General features: G+C 48.9%; 1 protein-coding gene across 2 annotated transcripts; it reads left to right on the top strand.

Annotated features, from left to right (window-relative positions):
• Nucleotides 1–6,341: 6,341 nt before the first annotated feature.
• On the top strand, nt 6,342–18,830 carry PLAUR (plasminogen activator, urokinase receptor). 2 transcript variants are annotated; one of them, NM_001163606.1, is given in 8 exon segments: nt 6,342–6,434; nt 7,306–7,416; nt 8,785–8,928; nt 14,733–14,885; nt 15,659–15,793; nt 17,229–17,375; nt 18,268–18,429; nt 18,431–18,716. In NM_001163606.1, coding segments are annotated over 8 exon segments (957 nt in total). In that variant the 5' UTR covers nt 6,342–6,382; the 3' UTR covers nt 18,484–18,716.
• Nucleotides 18,831–20,667: the final 1,837 nt, after the last annotated feature.

Raw genomic sequence — 20,667 nt, 5'->3', positions numbered from 1 at the left:
ACTCAGATCTTCAGGATAAGGGATGTCCCCACCTTAAGCTACCTGACTTAGTCGCACATGCGGAGACCCTTGGTTCACATGAGGTAACATCACAGGTTACAGAGCTTAGGACCTGTATCTCTTGGGAGGTCATTGCTCAGCCTAAGGCAAGAGATAGATGCGTGCCTCCCTCCTGCCCAGGGTAAAGGGATTGAAGATTCATCCCCTGCGGGCTGAAACTCTAAGAGGAGAATAGCAGGACAATTAAGAGAGGAGGTCAGGCCCTGCCTAGACCACACATTTCTTTTTCTCAAAGTCAGGAGATTGCTCCTTGGAGGCCAAAGGGGAGTTACGACAACAGGTATTCTCTACCCATGCACATTTTTGGTAGAATTCATCTTGGCTAAGAGATGCGTGTGCACACATGGGAAGATCCTGAGACGCATCACCTACGGACTGTGAACCAGTCCAGTCAAAATGATCGGCCAAAGGAAACCCAGAAGAAATGCCCCATGAAAGTAATTCAAACTGCACGAAGGTGCAACTCAAGAACTCTCTCTTTGAGTCCCCTCGAGTGTCTCTCCACACATACTGTACTCTTTTTCCTCTTAATAAATACTTGACCTGCGTCACGACTTTCTGTCTTGGTGGAAATTATTTTCTGCAGAGCCAAAGGGCCAGGACCCTTGTCACTGACCACCGGTCTAGTGGCTAGGATCTGGTGCTCTCACCGCCGCGACCTGGCCTCAGTGTCCGGCTAGGAACCCAAGCCCCGCTCCAGGACATCTCGGGTCAAGGCCACCTGATCAAGCCTACTACACCTCTCGGAACCTCAGTTTCCTCAACTGTGAAACAGGGGATTGTGAGGATTCACCAGGTTATATAGATAAAGCACTCAGACCACTCCCCTGCATGGCTACAGAGCCCCATCAAACCGAGAGGCAGAGGTCCTCATTCACAGTGTCCCGCTTTGGGCCTCAGTTTGTCTATCTGGAAAAGGGGGGAAATGGGGTGAGGACTTCAGGGTCTCCCAGCTCTGCCGCTGCTGAGGATAGGTCCTCTTTTGTCCCTTATTTTTGTAGAGGGAAAGGCGAGGGCCTGAGAGGAGATGTCCCCCATCTGGGAGGTAGCCAGGCCAGGATGGGAAAGCCCATGAGTATTGCCTGTCAGGCCTCCTGGAGTTGGGAAGGTAATAGCTACAGCCCCACCTCCACCATCAGCCCAGGCCAGAGGGGGTCACTTCCTCAGTCAGATGGCAAGAGGCGGAGGGGATTACACACACACACACACACACACACACACACACACACACACACACACACACAGAGTGTCTGTCAATCTGCCTCCACTTTTCTCTCTTTGAAGGCAGCAGAGGGTCCTTCTAGCAAACTCTGTCCGTTAATCTGTCTCTGCCTCTGTCCTGGGCTCTCAGCTTCTTTTGCAATGAAAAAATATTTAATTTTGATAAAATGCATATAACATAAAATTTGTCATGTTAAGGGTACTATTCAGTAGCCTTAAATACATTCACATTGTTGTGCAGCCAATCTTCAGAATCTGGGCATTTAAAAAAATTTTTATTTTATATTGGGCTATAGTTGATTTATAATGTTGTACTAATTTTAGTGGTACAGCAACGTGATTCACTTATACCTATACACACATCTGGTCCCATCACGTCATGGTAAATAGATGGGGAAACAGTGACAGACTTTATTGGGGGGGGGCTCCAAAATCACTGCAGATGGTGACTGCAGCCATGAAATTAAAAGACGCTTACTCCTTGAAAGGAAAGTAATGACCAACCTAGACAGCATATTCAAAAGCAGAGACATTACTTTGCCAACAAAGGTCTGTCTAGTCAAGGCTATGGTTTTTCCAGTTGTCATGTATGGATGTGAGAGTTGGACTGTGAAGAAGGCTGAGTGCCGAAGAATTGATGCTTTTGACCTGTGGTGTTGGAGAAGACTCTTGAGAGTCCCTTGGACTGCAAGGACATACAACCAGTCCATCATAAAGGAAATTAGTCCTGAATATTCTTTGGAAGGACTAATGTTGAAGCTGAAGCTTCAATACTCTGGCCACCTGATGCGAAGAGCTGACTCATTTGAAAATACCCTGATGCTAGGAAAGACAGAAGGCAGGAGGAAAAGGGGACAACAGAGGATGAGTTGGTTGGATGGCATCACCCACTCAATGGACATGAGTTTGAGTAAACTCCGGGAGTTGGTGATGGACAGGGAGGTCTGGTGTGCTGCAGTCCATGGTGTCTCAAAGAGTCGGACATGACTGAGAGACTGAACTGAACTGAACTGAACTGATACATACATCTATTCTTTTTCAGTTTCTTTCCCCATTCAGATTATTACAGAGTACTGAACAGAGTTCCCTGTGCCATCAGTAAGTCCTTGCTGGTTATCTATTTTAAATATTGTTGTTGTTTAGTCACTAAGTCGTGTCTGACTCCTTTGAGAGCCCATGGACTGTATAGCCCGCCAGGCACCTCTGTCCATGGAATTTCTCAGGCGAGAATACTGGAGTGGGTTGCTATTTCCTTCTCCAGGGGATCTTCCTGACCCAGGGACTGAACCGACATCTCCTGCATTGGCAGGAGGATTCTTTACCACTGAGCCACCAGAGAAGCCGTATTTTAAAGTGTTTGTCGAGTCTCTGCATCCCTCTCCGATTTCCCCTGAGTCTGGCTGTGTTTGGCCCCTGGCGCTCTCACTGTCTCTCCTTTTCTGTCTGCCTCTATCTCTCGATCCCTCTCCCTCTATATTTCTGCAGGAGATTTTCCTCTCCCCAGCCCTGGGGAACCCCCGAAACCCTCTGGACCTCACCCAGGACCCCACAGGCAGGTAGGAGCTGGGTGAGGCCCACGTGAGTCAGAAGAGGAAGGAGCTGGCATTCCTGCTTTTTTTTTTCCTGGAACTGTCCAGGTTCCAGCCTCCTGCCCTTCTCCTCCCATAACACGTCACTGGACCTCACAGTGTGTGTCACCTAGAACAAGTCAGAGACAGAGACAGCGAGGGAGAAAGAGCCAGAGACACAGAAGTGGATGACAGAGTTGGAGAGACAGGGAGAGACAGAGAAAAGGAGTGGGACTTCCCTGATGATCCAGTGGCTAAGACTCCATGCTCCTAACACAGGGGGCCCGGGTTCAGTCCCTGATCGGGAACTGGATCCCACATGCTACAATTAAGAGTTCTCCTGCTGCAACTAAGACCTGGTGTAGCCAAATAAATAAATATTTAAAAGAAAGAAAGGAGCAAAACGGACATATTGAAAAAGACAAAGAGGGACTTGCCCCTGGCCATCCAGTGGGTAAGACTGTGCTTCCAATGTAGGGGTGAGGTCCAGGAACTGTGGTACCATATGCTTCACAGCCAAACAAAAAAAAAAAGACAAAGACACAGAAAGGGAGAGACAGATGGACAGATTTCAGAAAACTAGAGCAGTCTGGGGTGGGAGGATGGGAGGGCTCCGAGTTATTTCTCTGTCTTCAAATGAAAGAGGAACTCGTAGTCCATAGTGATGAGGTCATCCGGCCAGGAAGTGGCAGCGCCAGACCACACCGCTCCGTGAACTAACAAACCTGAAGCTACTCTTCACCGAGAGATGCTTCCACCCGCCCCAGACCCATTTCACAGCTGGGAAAAGCAAGGATCCATGGAGTCAAGCCACCTGCCCAGGGTCCCCCAGGAGCAAGGGGCTGAACTGGGTCTCAAGGCCGCCTGGGCCAACACCCCGACTTTCTATCTCCCCACCTCATCTGCATCAGTATCTCATTCAGTCTTCAAGCCAACCCCAAGAGGGGCTGAATTTTCCACATGAGGAGACTGATACTTGGTGATGAGGATATCGGTTGAGCTGTACTATCCTGCTGTCGTCAGCACGACAACTGCTGTCCTCGTGAGTCAACATGATAGTTCTGCTTCCTGCCCTATCCTACCCACAGAGAGGAAACGCAGGACCAGAGTCTAGAATCTGGATCCAACAGGGGTAACAATGGCAGTGACTTTCTTATTGAGCACTTGCTATTATTATTATTATCGAGCACTTGCTATTATTATTATTATCGAGCACTTGCTATTATTATTATTATCGAGCACTTGCTATTATTATTATTATTGAGCACTAGCACAGCGCCAGGCACTGTGCAAGAATGTGCACTTTTCTGTCTCTAGCTCACCAGCTGTGGGAGGGAGGCAATTAGCTTCCCTTTCCAGATAGGGGACTTGAGGCCCAGAGAGGTGAAGTAACCTGCCCACAGCCACACAGCTAGTGAGTAGCTGAAACTGGACCCCCCCGCAGCCTGATCTCAGCCCCGACACTCTGAATCACTAGATATATTGCCTCTTAGAAAAGAGAATTTTTTTGAGATTTTTCTTACCTTATCTCTTTTATTAATTCATTCATTTATTTTTGTCTGAACTTGGTGTTCGCAGCTGCACGTGGGCTTTCTCCAGTTGCAGAGATCCAGGGCTACTGTCTAGTTGTGGCCCTCGAGCTCAGTAGCTGCAGGGCTTGGGCTTAGTTGCCCCAAAGCATGTGGAATCTTCCTGGACCAGGGAATGAAGTCATGTTCCCTCCATTAGCAATCAGATTCTTAACCACTGGACCACAAGGGAAGTCCTTTTCTTATATTAAAATGATTACCTTAAGGCTTTGATACATTAGTAAGAATAACAATAGTTTAATCATTACTGCAGTGGTAGAGGTAGCTACTGCTTACTTATGGCCTACTGCTGTGTCCCTCTTGATTCTGTTCCAGTTACACTGGCCTCTCTGCTGTTCCTAGGTCTCATCAGGTCCGCTCCCACCCCAGGGCCTTTGTACTAACTGTTTCCTTTCCCTGGAACTCTTCCTGGACCATCTGTCTGAACGTCTATTCTCACTACATTCAGCCTCTGTTCAAATGTCACCTTCTCAGGAAAGCCCTCCAGGATTACCTGGCCTAAAACCAACCTCACCTCACTTGTACCCTGGCACCTCCTTCAGCCCGATTTGTTTTTCTGCATTTTACTTATCACAGTCTGACAGCGATAGACCAGGTAATACATAGTTACTCCCTGCTGTCACAAGGGCAGGGACACTTCTGCTGGGTCCACAGCTTCTGGACCAGTGCCTGGCAGACAGCAGGTCCTTGGTAAATGTTGACAGAGGTTGTTGAGGCACTCCATGTGGGCCAGTGACCATTTCAGGCATTTAATCCTACCGCATTAAATTGCTCTGACTGGGAGGGAGAGGCTATTTCATGTTTTGTATTTTATTTTTCTCTTTTAAAAGCTTATTATGGGGACTTCCCTGGTGTTCCAGTGGCTAAAACTCCGGGCTCCCAAATTCAGGGAGCCTGGGTTCAATCCTTGGTCAGGGAATTAGATCCCACGTGCTACAACTCAAAATCTCAGAGGTTTAGTGATATACACAAGGGCACACAGCTAATGACTAGCTGAAACTGGAATCCCCACAGTCTGGTCTCAGAGAAGACTGGAGATCCTGCATGCCAGAACTAAGACCCAGTGCAGCCAAATAAACATTAAAATGAAGAAATAACTGTGACTCAGTGGTAAAGAATCTGTCTTCCAGTGCAGAGATTCGGGTTCAATCCCTGGGTTGGGAAGATCCTCCGGAGGAGGAAATGGCACCCCACTCCAGTATTCTTGCCTGGGAAATCCCATGGATAGAGGAGCCTGGTGGGCTACAGTCTGTGGGATTGCAACAAGTCAGACACGACTCAGCAACTAAACAATGATATTTTGCCTTTTTTTTTTTTCCTAAAGTATTTTAAGGCAAATGCAACAATGACATTCAGCCTCTAAATATTTCAGCATCTGTAGAATACAAGAACAAGTTTTCTGCATAACCACAAAGCCATTGTCATAACAGCAATATCTGCTTCTTGGCTGAAATGTTTTAAAGTAAATTGGAGACACTGTATTATTTCACCCCCAAATATTTCAGCCGGCAGCTCTACATGAGAAAGACACTTTCCCATATAACCACGATCCTTCCTAACAAGACGAAGGAAAGCCCTGTAATATCTAATAGTCACAAAATTCCCGAAGGGATAAGTTCTCATTTAAAAAGTGACGTCCCTTCCTCTAGGTGATGTGGCATTGAGAGAAAAGTGGAATTCACACCCAGGCAATCCGGGGATAGCTGTGACTACCGCCAACGTGAGTCAGAGCAGGGTCAGCCCCCGTACCCTCAGCTAGCCACACCCTGGTAAAGGAAGTTTTTGAGGAAGGTCCGGGAGGGGTGGGGAGGGGAGGGACGCATCTGGGGCTGACTCGCTCTTTCGCAAACTTCTGGGAGGAGCCCCCAGGGCCACAAAACTGTCTCCTTCCAGGGGCCAGACTGAGAGGTGCAGGGAGATCGCGAGCAGGAGCCACCGTCGGACATGGACCAAAAACCGCTGCTGCTACTGCTGTTGGTTCACACCTACATTCCAGGTAGGGGCAAGGTGCCCGGACCTCTAAGCTGGGGCCTGGGGTCTGACGGCGGGAAAGGGAGAGGGGAAGAGAGCTCAGAATCTGATGACTTGGAGAAGGAGGGCTCAATCCCCAGCCCCCACCCCACAATCAATTAATTCTCCTGTTCTCGGCGCCCCGCCCCTCGCGGTACAGAACCGGGCACACGGTAGCCGCTCAGGAAATCTTTATTGAGCAAAGGAGCTTCACGACAGCCATCATCTGGTGAATGCGCTCTTTATGCCAGACTCTCTTCTAAGGTTCTTCCTTGCAACTTCCGACTGGGTGGGCAGAACTATTTTAACCCCTTTTTACGGAGAAACAGGCAAAGAGAGGTTAACTAACTGGTCCGAGGTCACATAGCCCGCCTTTGTAGGTGGGATTCTGAGTCGCAGTGGCTCCCACAGCCCCCTGCTGTCTATCAGATCCCTCCCCTCCGACCCCCGCCCCGCCGCACACACGCTCATAAGATGGGGAGGACAGCGCCTCATTGTACGCAAGGTCTAAAGAGAGTCAGGCTGAGTTGGGCAGAGCCAGAGGCTAGGAAAGCAGGGCTTGTACCGAGGCTCCTCCCCTTTCACTATACCCTAGCCGACGGGACCTCTTACCTCCTTTCTTTGGAAAATGGAAAACGGGTCGAAAAATGAAAGGAAGTTGAGTTGGAACTGTGAGGGCGGGGTGGGGGTGGGGGGGTAGGAGTTGAGAGTTGGTTAGGTAATGAATAACTCAGAAAGTTTTCTGGACCGCGGGAGAATGAGTAATAACTCGGTAGGGGACTCCGAATTTGGAGCGGGCAAGGATCCTGGCTCAGAGCAATAACACCTCTTCTTTCGTCCCCTCCCTCTGCCCCCAGCCTCTTGGGGCCTGCGATGCGTCCAGTGTAAGAACGCAACGAGCTGCAGTGTTGAAGAGTGTGCTTCTGGTCAGAACCTCTGCAGGACCACGGTCCTAAGTGTGTGGGAAGGTGAGCTGGGGAAGGGAAAGCGAGGGACCGAGAAACCTTATCTCACGAGTTATCAGGGAAATACGCAAGAAAAAAAAAAAAAAAAAAAAGGTGTTACTGAGACCCGTAACACGCCCACCAGATGGACAAGCGTTTAAGAATCTGACGGTACTGAGATGGATGAGGTTGTGGAACTGCGGGTTCTGCTGTTAGGGAGGTAAATTTGTTCATCCACGGAACAGAGCCACGTGGCAATATCTGATACAAATAAAGATTAACATAACCTACCAGCAGCAGTTAAACTTCAAGGAATGTAGAGACCCCAAAGAACCTTAGCCACACTTGCCTTGAGACACATGTAAAAGGATGTTCCTAGTCCTCATATTTGTGACCCAGAAAACTGGAGACTGAACTTAGGGTCAGCAGAGGAGAAACCTGTAAGTATAATCACACATTATACCCCATAGCAGCTGAAATGAAGGAACGGGGGCTGTCGGGGACTTCCCTGGTGGCTCAGATGATAAGGAATCTGCCTGACATGTGGAAGACCCAGGTTCAATCCCTGGGTTGGGAAGATCCCCTGGAGAAGGGAATGGCAACCCACTCCAGTATTCTTGCCCAGAGAATTCCATGGACAGAGGAGCCTGGTGAGCTACAGTCCATGGGGGTCACAGAGTGGGGCACAACTGAGCGACTAATACACACACACACACACACACACACGGCTGTAAGTATTAACCTGGATACATCTCAAAAATGTAAGATTGAAAGAGGAAAAAAAAGGCATGTTGCAGAGTTGGACACTTTACTAGAAGTAGTATTTAACAGTAAAAATAAGCAATAACATATATTCTGCATACACAGCGGTGAGAATTACTTATATCAGTGGTTGCCTTCAGACAGGGAATAAGAGAAATGGGATTTGGAGGAGGGCAGTAAGCAGGAGGCTTTAACTATCTTTTAAACTCGGTTTCTCTTTTTTTTAAAAAAAAATCTGAAACAAATATAACAAAATACTAATATTTTATAAAGTTTTGTGGCTAGTGCACAGTATTTATTATATCATTCTCTTGTACTTTTTGGTAAGCTCAAAGCATTTTCCTTTTAAGATTCCTACTAGAGGCCTCTCTCTGTTAAGATCTCCAAGCTGGGAGGGAGGAGTTGATGGATCCAGAATGGTACAGTGTTGTCATTAAGAGAGAGTAGGCTTCTGGTATAGAGGTTGATGGGGAGGATGGGTAAGTCTAGAAAAGACAGAGTTGGACTCAATTAAGAGAAGAGGCCTGGCAGGGGTCGGTCCTGGGAGCAGGTGACTTTATAACCAGGAGTGTCAGAGGGTGGTTGGGTCCAGGGGAGTTTCTGGGGGTGACAAAGAGACATTCCTCATAGGCAGCAACAAGATGAATGTGATGAGAAAAGGCTGTACCCATCCGGACAAGACCAACAGGTCCATGAGCTATCGGGCTGGAAATCAGATCATCACCCTTTCAGAGGCCGTGTGCGGGTCAGACTTGTGCAACAAGCCCAACCCTGGTAAGTAGGGCAGCCTTTGCCACCCCCAACCCGAAAACATCCCCATCCCAGTCTTAACATCACCCTGGTCTTATCCCCAATCTGGGGCCACCCCAACCCCAGCTCCATGCCTTACCCCAGGACTGATCCCCCAGCTAAAACCTTTCCTTATCTTAAACAAATCTCCAACCTGGCTCCATTTCCATCCCCAACCCCAATCCCTTCCCCAACTTCATTTTATCCCCAACACTCTCCAACTCAAACCCATCCTCCTCCTGAACACATCTCTAATCCCATCCCCCAATCAATCTCAGCTCATCTCAAACTGTCACTGGCCCCACTCCCAACTACAAACTCATCTCATCCTATCCCATCCCGCACTGCTTGTGTGTCTCTGTGTGTGTGGTTGTCATTTATAAGATACATCACCGGCCTTTAAGAAGCTGTGTATACATACACCCACTTGAGTGGTGGGTGAGTTATCTCACTGACATTTTGCCATCTCATTTTTCTCATGGGAGAGGAGATGGTTCAGGCAACAGATGCTTCGTATCTTAGCAAGGGACCAAGATACAAAGACCAGTGATGCCAGTGACTCAAAGTCCTTAAAGGAAGTCAAAAGAGGAGGGAGCCAGACAGGCTGCCATGGGCTGGTAAAGTTCCCTAGACTCAATTCTTGAGTTGGGCGATGAAAAAGGAATGTGAAGAAACTTCTGCAAGGCTTTTTGTAGAGTTTCATGACTTTAGGCGCTGGTCCGTCAGTGTAAGAAAAAGACTTAGAAAGGCTCAAATTCCTCCGAATTCTCACAGGAGAGGAAGAATAGGAAGGAGGAGCCCATGGTGCAGGGTCAAGCAGAGATTCCTCTTTCTGGCCCTGGGGAGAAAGGAAATGTGTTAAGACCAGTCCAGTCACAGTGATACCAGTCAACAGAGCGCCTGCGTCTGCACTCGGTTTTGCCCTTGTTTTGCATCTGCCCTGATTCTGCTAACTTTTCACTGATCCTGACCTCAAACTTTCATCCCTTGGTGGGAATTGAATCAGATGTTTATTTTCAAGGAAGTGACAAGAGAGAGGATGTTGGCTTCCTCTTTCTGTTAGATGTGCCAAAGGAAAGCAGTAACAGTTGAGTCTCAGGAACACTTGTAATCAGCGATAACAACCAAAATAGTTAACAGCACTGGTCAGTGCAGAGGACATTGACCAGTCGGGACCTATTTCCCTCAAGGCCTCCTACTGGGCCTGGTGTTTCCTCTTTAGGGGATCTTGGGGACATAGGGATTTTAATGGGCTTCCCAGGTGGAGATAGTGGTAAAGAACCCACCTGTCAGTCAGGAGATGTAACAGACGTGGGTTCAATCCCTGGACCGGGACGATTCCCCAGAGGAGGAAATGGCAACCCATTTTTCTTGCCTGAAGAATCCCATGGACACAGGAGCCTGGTGGGTTACAGTCCATGGGGTCACAAAGAATCAGACACAACTGTTCTTCTGTGATGCTGGGGACATAGCAACAGCCAAGGCAGCCTTGAGCCCTGCCCCTCTGGGGCTCATAGTCCGGTAATGTGTGTATATATGGCAGGGGTGGGAGGCGGGGAGGGGGCAGGATAGACCGTCACCAAACAGTGACTGCCCTGCCCCCAGTCAGAGCTGGGATCAGGGAAGCACAGAGAAAGGTGTCAGGACCCCAACAGAGGAAAGAGACCAGAGAGGTCAGAGCTGCAATAGGGAAGCACAGTCCAGAATCATCAGGGCTGAGATGGGGCAAACAGAGACCAGGGAGTGATTAGAGCGGGGATAACTATGAGGAGGGGCTGTAGGACCCTAGAGGAGATAAATGACTCAGGCCAGAGGAGGTTTCCTCTAGGAAGCGACAGCTAAGCTGGGTCTTGAGGGAGAAGGAGTCAGGCTGTTAAAAAGACAGTGGAAAGGGTTTTTCCAGACAGAAGGAGCAACAGATACAAAAGCAACAGGAAGACAGTGAAACTAGCATGGCTGGAGGAAGGACAAGATGGGGCAAGAGGAACTGCTGAAATTGGCAAGGTCACGTTATACAAGGCCTTCTAGACTGTAGTGGGGAATAGGGACTTCATCTGAGGAGCACTGGGAGGTCCTGAAAGTCTGCAGGGTCACCATCAGATCTGTGTTTATGCACAAGTTATTCTGACCTCCGGCTTCCCAGGTGGCACTATTGGTAAAGAGCCCAGCTGCCAGTGCAGGACATGTAAGAGATGTGGGTTCAATCCCTGGGTTGGGAAGATCCCTTGAAGGAGAACGTGGCAGCCCACTCCAATATTCTTGTTTGGAGAATCCCACGGACAGAGGAGCCTGGCGGGCTACAGTCCATTAGGTCGCAGAGGGTCGGGCAAGACTGAAGCGACTTAGCAGGCATGCATTCTGACCTCAGAGTGGAAAACAGATTGGAAGGAAGAAATGAGAGAGGGAAGGTAGATTGCTGCTGCTGCTAAGTCGCTTCAGTCGTGTCCGACTCTGTGCAACCCCATAGACGGCAGCCCACCAGGCTCCCCCGTCCCTGAGATTAGGGGAGACCAACCTGGAGGTGTGTGAGGTTGTCCAGATAAAGAAGGGAGCGTACAGCTTCCTTGGCAATCCAGTGGTTAAGACCTCATGCTTCCACTGCAGGGGATATGGGCTCAGTCCTTGGTCAGGGAACTAAGATTCCACATGCCACGTGGCGTGGCTAAAAATGAAAAAAGAAGAAGACAGTGTCTGTCTGATCAGCAGATGGAGAAAAGTGGATGGATTTAAGAGCTATTTAGCAGGCAGATAAGCATAACTTAATGATGGGTTAGATGGTGAGGGCAGGTATTCAGTTCTGGTCATGTGGAGTTACTTGTTTCAGACCAACTCCCCCGCCCCCCAACCCCGACTATCTACCACCAATGATAGTTACAGAAGCTGGATAAATTATAACCAATCATTGAAGTCACTCAAGAGCAGCAAATGGAGAGAGGAAGTAGAGGTGCTCCAATCCTTGAAATAAGGGAAGCACAGAAGTTGAATTCCAGAGACAAGCTGGCTTTTACCTTGAGTGCACCTGCCAATTCACTGCTCTGGAAGGGAAGGGGAACGCAGATAGAAAGAGATTGTCGCTAGACTGAGAAGGCAGAGGTTGAAACCTGGGGCTGCCAGAGTGTCTGGAAAACGAGAAGTAAAATCGTGGAATGCATGGAACCACAGGAAAGGGAGTCCCCAGATCTGCACATTTCCTTCAAGTCATTGGCGAGCCGTATGTGCATAGCGTTAGGCTCCAAGAAACTCTACAGAAAATAGTATCTGGGAAACTACAGAACTGAGCAGGAATTCCAGTGAGCATGTGATGCTGGGAGACTGAAGCTGCCAAACTGGAAAGAGAAGTCTCAGGCTTTCCTCTGAGACCACACCCCAAGAATAAGGGCAAAACCAGAAATTGACCAGCCCCGGTCAGTAAAGAATCTGCCTGCAATGCAGGAGACCTGGATTTGATCCCTGGGTTGGGAAGACCCCCTGGAAGAGGACATGGCCCTCCAGCCTGAAGAATCCCTGTGGACAGAGGAGCCTGGTGGGCTGTGGTACATGGGATTCGCAAAGAGTCAGACATGACTGAATGACCTAAGCACCGCACAAAAATGCCTATATCCAGTTCCTACGGGAAGAAAACCTAATCTCTCTTTGGCAGAAGATAAAATCATTTAAAGCTTTACAACTTGTTATCTATGTCTGGCATCGAATCAAAACATACAAGGTATCCTGAAGAAAATAAACAGGACAAATCGACTGGGGAAACCAAGAGAAAAATCCCACAACAGAAACAGACTTGTCGTGAATCCGATATTGGAGTTATTAGACAGGGGAGGTCTAAAATAGCTATGATCAATATCTTCAAGAAAATAGAGGAAAGGATAATTTTTAGCAGAAATCTGGAATCCATTTTAAAATGAGTCCAACAGGAAACAGAGAATAGGGTCTAACATTAATAACTCAATAGAATATGCTTAATGGAGATCAGAAGCAATATGGCGAAAGGATTACAGAAGATGGGGAAGTTGGGGTATTTAGATTGATGCCTAGATATGGAAGAGCAAGGAGTCTGCCAAGTGTCTACCCTGGGAGACCAGACGGGGCCACCTCAGAGACAAGGAATTCAGGAGAAGCAGCAGTTTGGAGAAGATGGAGAGTCGTGTTGGGGCCAGGCAGACATTCAGGTGTTTGACAGATAGCCAGGGGACCACCAGGAGGCCCGTGGGCGTACAGGTGTGGAGTGCAGAGGAAAGTCTTGCCTGGAGAGAGATTCGTGATTTCTCCGCAGATGGGTGGAGATGAAGCAATGTCAATGATAACATCCAATGGGAGAGAGTATATACCATGAGACATGAAAAAAGGACCTCAGACAGAGCCTGGGTATCATCCACATTTAGAAGAGCGACATAAGAAGGAGAGCTCACGAAGGAGACCCATGGGTGACGTGAGACAGCTATGTTGGCAATGATGGCAATTTGTATTTTCATTTTCATGGTGGTTCATATGAGAAGACGTGGGCCGTTGGAGAAGACGTGGGTTGTTGGCCTTTTAAGTTATTTTTCTTTGGGGAGGGGGTGGGGAAGATTTGGCTTTGAAGGTAAGCGCTTCACCTAATTACAGCTGCTGGCCTGCCGGTTAAGTGTCTTGGCTGAGAGAGCCCTCTAATTTCTCTAAGACTTGGCTCAAACTCAAACTTGGATATCTGGGGTCAGGAAGGAGAGGGCATGCCAGGCTTGGGGATGGTGTGAGCCAAGGTCTGGGCAGAGGAATGACTCTGGTGTTTCCAGGAAAAACTAATTCATCCACTTGGCCTGGACGGGAAGGTCCATGTGAGAGGCAAAGTGATCACAGATTAGTCAAGTGAGACTTTGGCGTATGACGTGAGTGGGAAGTCCTATTGCTGCAGGACCTCCTTGACGGTTCAGTGGTTAAGACTCTGTGCTTGTAGTGCTCAGAGGGTGGGTTTCATCTTTGTTCGGGGAACTAAGATCTCATACGCTGATAGCACAGCCAAAAAATGATAATAATAATTAATTAATATTTATTGAATATTTTATCTGGCCCTGGCCCTGTGCTGGGTCATGTTGGCACACAAGATAGCCCAGGCTCTACCTGGAACTTAGTACAAACAGAGATGATCCAAAATAGACAGAGCTGGGATTGGAGAGCCCAGAGGGGCACCTAATCCAGCCTGGGAGGTCAAGGAGGGCTTCTTGGAGGAGGCAAAAATTAGGGAAGACGACTCCTGAAGAATGAGTAGGAGATAGGGAAATTAGGGAGCAGGGTAAAGTGTTGTGCAGAAGCAAAGGCTGGGTGGGAGTCAGCACTAACACTTAGGGTCTGAGGGAAGCTGCTATAGGGTCTGAGCAGATGGGGGAGAGAAAGGAGGCAGGAAGGGTGGCCAGGAGCCAGTCTTTGATGGGCCTTGAATGCCACCCTGAGTTTCTTGGATTTTATTCTGAGGGCACTGGAGACCCATGCAAGAGTTGAGCAGAGGAGAGACTGGGTTCGATTTGAGTATTAGAAGCATCCTTCTAGGGCCATGTGGGAGGCACTGGAGTGGAAAGGGCAAGAATGGAAACCAGGAGGTCAGGGAGCAAGCTGGTATTGAAGGAGGTCTGACCTGGTCATGGAGCTGGAAAGGAAGGGATGGATCCTAAGAAGATTTAGGAGATAGGATGGGCAGAACTTGTTGACTGGTTGAAGAGTGGGATAAGGAAGAACTGATGTGCAGGTGAGTCCTCTAGCAAGATAGGTCTCTAGGACTCCTCCCCTGGGGTCTCACCCTCCTGCTCCTCCCCAAACAGGTCCAGATGCTACTTTTTCCAGAAACCGCTACCTTGAATGTGCTTCCTGTGCCTCGACAGACCTCACCTGTGAGAGGGGCTGGGACCAGAGCATGCAATGCCTCAAATCTAGAGATCAGTGCGTGGATGTGATAACCCACCGGAGCCTGAAAGGTGAGCCCCAACATGCCAGCAACTCCCCTTCCCAGCTTTGTTCCTCCCAGAGGCTGCACTTAACAACAACCCCCTAAATAGCAGGGAGGTAAGCAGGGTATAAAGTTAGTACTCACACAGGAAGCCCCGTGATGGGAAGTCTAGGGCCACTGAGACAGTTCTACAGTCACCAGAGGCCTTCTCGTTTCTTACATGTTGCTTCCATTTGCAAGACTGCCTCATGGTCCAAGATGGTTGCCTGAGCACCAGACCTCATGCCCCAAAGAAGGGGCAAAAGGGGGGTGGCCCTGCTTTTGTAAAGCTTCTCCTTTCTGCAAGTCCCATGAGCCTTTTTACTTAGATCATATTGACAAGAACTTAGCCGCATGACTATGCCCATGTGTGCATGCTAAGTCACTTCAGTCATGTCTAACTCTTGGCTACCCTACGGACTGTAGGCCAGGACTGACTGCCAGGCTCCTCTGTCCTTGGGAGTCTCTAGGCATGAATACTGGAGTGGGTTGCTGTGCCCTCCTTCAGGGGACTTTCCCAACCCAGGGATCGAACCCGCATCTCTTATGTCCCTTGCATTGCCAGGCGGGTTCTTTACCACTAGTGCCACTTGAGGAGCCCTGACTATACCCATGGAGGCTGGACTCTGTGTCTCTTGGTTGGATGTATGGCTGCCCCTCATACAGTGAGAGTCCTATAGTGAAGGATGAAGCAGAAGATGGACAGGTGACCAATTCAGTCCCAGCTCCTCAGCAACAGTCTGACATCCTCTGTCCCCACAGAGAATCCAGAGGATGAGCGCCACATGAAAGGCTGCGGCATCCTTCCTGGCTGCCCAGGCCCCACCGGATTCCACAACAACCACACCTTCCACTTCCTGCGGTGCTGCAACACCACCAAATGCAATGCGGGCCCAGGTGAGGGGGCAAGGGACCTGGCACAAGACCTAGGACTGGGGGCAGAGAGGTGCATTCAGGCTGGTTGCTCACAGGCAAACCCCTCCACTCTGCTTTCTCCTCTGGAAAAAAAAATGGACCTATTAAGCCCTTTCTCAAGAAAGATTTTGTGGGAATTCAAGGAGACCATCAAAGCCTCACCAAGACCTGTGCTTTATGCTTCTACATCTTCTTGAAACCTTCCGCTGCTCACCACGCTGGTCCCAGCCATCATGGCCTCTCACCTAGATTGTTGCGATGACCTTGCTGCCCCTCCTGCTACCCTACAGCCTACATTCAACACAGCAGCAAGAGTGATTTTTTTTTAATGTAAATCAAAGCATGTCCCTCCTCCTCAAACATTTCAATGCCTTCCACTTGCTTTTAAAATGCTGTACGAAGCTTCTATTATGCTGTCTGTAACCCAGCATGTGTCTGCCTCATTGCCTCTGCACATACAGTACCCTCCACCAGGAACGCATCTCCCCTAGGAGTTTACCTGGCTGGCTATTTCTCCTTCATCAGGTCTCAGCTTTAAAGCATCATCCTCAGGAAAGATGTCCCTAACTCTGCTCTTCCAAGTATAATCTAGATCCTTTGTGTTACTCTGTCTCTGCAAACAATTATTGGCCAACAGGACTTTCGATGGTGATGGAAATTTCTGTATCAGTATTGCCCAATAGAGTAGCCTCTACTACATATGGCTCTTGAGCAGTTGAACTGAATTTTGGATTTCATTCCATATTCAGTTTAGTGTCAGTGGAAACAACCACAGGTGGCTAGTGCCTATCATATGGGACAGTGTAGCTCTATTATTTATTTGTTGTTTCTTTTTATGGCCGCACTGGATCTTTGTTGCTACCCATGGGCTCTCTCTAGCTGCAGAGAGAGGGCTACTTTCTAGTTGCAGTATGTGGGCTTCACATTGCAGTGGCTTCTGTTGCGGGGCATGGGCCCTAGGGCACGCGGGGTTCAGTAGTCAGTGGTTCTCCAGCTCTAGAGCCCAGACTCCAAAGCTGCGGCCCCCACGCTTAGTTGCTCCGCCGCATGTGGGATCTTCCTGGACCAGGGATCGAACCCAGGTACTCTGCATTGGCAGGTGGATTCTTAACCACTGGACCACTAGGGAAGTCCAGGGACAGTGTAGCTCTAAATCGTAAGTTCTCTGAAGGCAGGGACTGTTTCGCCTTATCCAGAGTCTAGGCAGGTGAGGGTTCGTGGGGAGATTTCTGTCACAAGCCTCAAAGAACCACCCCCGCAACCCTCACCCCCGCCCAAAGAGGGTGCTGTTCCAAGGTCTGACCACAAGGGGGCGCCATGACATCTCTGGCTGAGAGAGGGGAGTCCTGGAGACCTAACGGTGGGAAACCCTTCGCGCTAATTTCCTTGGTTTCTCTGTCACTGATCTTCTCCCAAGTCCTGGAGATTCAAAACCTGCCACCCAACGGCTTGCAGTGTTACAGCTGTGAGGGGAACAGCGCCCACAGGTGTTCCTCTGAAGAAACTTTCCTCATTGACTGCCGTGGCCCTATGAATCAATGTCTGGAAGCGACAGGCGCTAAAGGTGAGGATACTTGGATGCTTGAGGGGGGTGGGGAGTTGTGTGCGGGGGGGTTCTGCAAGAGGTAACCTCCTATGAAACTGGACTTAATTGAGGTGGGTCGTCTTGTTGGAAAAGGTAGGACTTCCTTCAGGAGGGTGCAAAGTGTAGCAAGGACTTAGGACTCCTTCATTAGGAAGTGGGTATCTGCCCTACAGACAAGTGGATTTATTTGCGGGGGAGTGGAGCTTCCGTGGGTGGGTGGGACTTCTGTGGACCTCATGAGATTCCATCCTGAGGTGTCCGGGGCCGCGTTCCTCTATTCCAGAGCTTTTCAAACTTTGGGGTCTCAAAATTCCTTGATGCTCTTAAAACTTACTGTTTATGTCAGTTACATCTGTAGCTATTTACTGCATTAGAAATAAAAACCAAGAGACTTTAAAATGTACTTATTCATTTTAAAAGAACAATTGAAAACTCATGACACGTGAACATATTCTTCTGGGGGGAAAAAAAAAGGAGACATTTTCCAAAAGGAAAAAAAAGTGAGTGAGAAGATGGACATTGTTCTTTGCAATCTCTTTAATGTCTGGCTTAATAGAAGACAGCTGGACCCTCATATTTGCCTCTGCATTCAGTCTGTTGCAAGATCACATGCCCTTGGGTTTCTAGGAAACCCCTTGTGAGAGAAAAAAAAGAAAAAAGGCAAGTGAGGTTGTAGCATTATTATGAGAATAATTTTGACTTCACAGAGCCCTTGGAAGGGTCTGAGGGAAAGCCCAGGCATCCCTGCACCCGGCTTAGACTGGCTGCTTTTCCAGGTGGCACCCACCACGAGGTGGCGCGTCATGCAGTGAGAATTCCAGTTTCCAGTCCCCAGAACTCGGAGTCTCACGTGGTCCTTCTCTCTCTTCAGGACTGAGGAACCCAAGCTACACCATCAGAGGCTGCGCAGCCCCCTCGTGGTGCCAAAGCCTCCACGTGGCTGAAGCCTTCGACCTCACCCACGTCAACGTCTCCTGCTGTACTGGAAATGGCTGTAACCACCCAGCCAGGGACGCCCAGCCCCGCAAGGGGGGTGCCCCCCAGACCAGCCCTGCCCACCTCAGCTTCTTTGTCAGCCTGCTCTTGACTGCCAGACTTTGGGGAGCCACTCTCCTCTGCACTTGAACCCCACATTCCCACCACACTGGCTGGATCCAGGGGACCCCTTTGCCCTTCCCTCAGTTCCCAGCCCTACTAACTTACTGTGTGACCTCAGGCCAGTGGGCTGCCCTCTCTGGGCTTCAGTTTTCCCAGCTGCCCAGAGAGAGAGCTGTGAGAACCAGAGGAAAAAAGCTAGCAAAAGGCTGCCGGTCAGCAGGAGAGAGCTCATGTGATTATTGATAGTGTTGCGGCTATTGTTATTATTAATTAATATTTGTTTTATTTAATATTTTATACTGAAATATAAGTTCAGTATTAAAGTGTGAAAAATAAGATTTTTGAACCAGTGAACAAGGCCGCATCTGCCCTTCTCCAGAGAGGATGAATGAGGCGGGGGTGCCACCTTTTCACAGGCCCCTGGAATTAGGGGGTCATATTGTAGGACCCAGGCATTAGAGACCCCGGCCTTGGGAGCTGTCCCACGCAGCCTTCCACCCAAAGCCACCTCCACATCTATTTCTGGCCTCCAAATGCAACTTTCCAACTCACTGACCCAAGCATTAACCTTCCAGTCTCTTCTCCCACATCCAAAGGTCAAGACTATTTTGTTGCTCTAAAGGGACATGTCTGCGTTTCCTAGGGGGCTCTGAGACAGGAGATGAATAGGAGATGACCCCTGGGAGCCCTGCCATGAGGACCAAGGACAGGACTTCATACCCCTGCTGCTCTATGGGCAGGAGATAAAGGCTGGGCTATATTTGCTAGGATGCTCTCAGGCCAACTGAGAAAAAGCCAGAACTACCATTTCTTTTGTTTCTTTTTTTAATTTATTTTTTGTGAGAACTACCATTTCAATGGTACTCTTTGACCACAACATGGCAGAATTCATGTTTTCCATGGTTTGCTGAGGCAAGCCTGCAGAGACAAAATTGTTTCCCTGGAACGCTATGAAGAAAAAGAACATTTTCCATGGTATCTGGGGGCAGGTGGAGGACAGGGTTTCTTTTCTCTTCTCAATTTTTATTTCATATTGGAATATACTTGATGAACAATGTCGTGTTAATTTCAGGAGTACAGCAGTGTAATTCAGTTATACATATACATGAAAGTGAAAGTGTTAGCTGCTCAGTCATGTCTGAGTCTTTTGTGGCCCCATGAACTGTGGCCCACCAGCTTCCTCTGTCCGTGGGATTCTCCAAGCAAGGAAAATGGAATGGGGAGCCATTCTCCAGGGGATCTTCCTGACCAAGGGATCGAACCCAGGTCCCCAGCATCACAGGCAGATTCTTTACCACCTGAGCCACTAGAGAAGCCCCATTTTAAATCTAGTGGTGTTATATGTCAATCCCAAACTCCCAACCTGTCCCCTCCTGCCCACTCGCAGAGAAAGGATTTCTTTTTCAGATCTTCTCAAATCATATATCCAGGCTTCCCAGATGTCTCAGCAGTTAAGAAGCCACTTGCCAATACAGGAGACGCAAGAGACGAGGGTTCGATCCCTGCATCAGGAAGATCCCCTGGAGAAGGAAATGGCAGCCTTCTCCAGTATTCTTGCCTGGGAAATCTCATGGGCAGAGAAGCCTGGTGGGCTCCAGTCCATGGGGTTGCAAAGAGTTGGACATGACTGAGCACATTCACACACAAATCCTGTATCACCAACTGTCACTGTGGTGGCCTAAAAGGATGGGGTCAGTATCACCTCTTGGACTTCCCTGGTGATCCGGTGGCTAAGACTACACGCTCCCAATGCAGGGGACCCGGGTTCAATCCCAGCTCAGGTAACTAGATCTCACATGCTGCAACTAAGAGTTCAAATGTCACGACTAAGACCCAGCACGGTCAAATAATAATACATTTTACAAACCTAGAATATGGTGGAAGTGGCACCATGGGAAGCCGATTGCCAGGTCAAAGTCCTCCTGCACCAAGACTGCCATGCTCTGAGGATACCCAAGCTACTCGTGTGTGGATGCCACATGTAGAGAGAGCCCCAGAGGTTCCAGCCATCTCCGCCAGGCACCAGCCAAGAGAACCAAGGAGCTACCCTGGACATGGCAACCCAGCAGATGCGAAGTGCAGGAGACCTGAGAGGCCCAGCTGATTTCATTTCCCAGGACTGCCACGATAAGCGACGGAACTTACCAACGAGGTAGCTTCAAACAACAGACAT

Source organism: Ovis aries, chromosome 14, assembly GCF_016772045.2.
Source record: "Ovis aries strain OAR_USU_Benz2616 breed Rambouillet chromosome 14, ARS-UI_Ramb_v3.0, whole genome shotgun sequence".
NCBI classification, from domain to species: domain Eukaryota; kingdom Metazoa; phylum Chordata; class Mammalia; order Artiodactyla; family Bovidae; genus Ovis; species Ovis aries.
The sequence above is the reverse complement of the archived record's forward strand: the minus strand, read 5'-3'. Positions and strand labels throughout refer to the sequence as shown.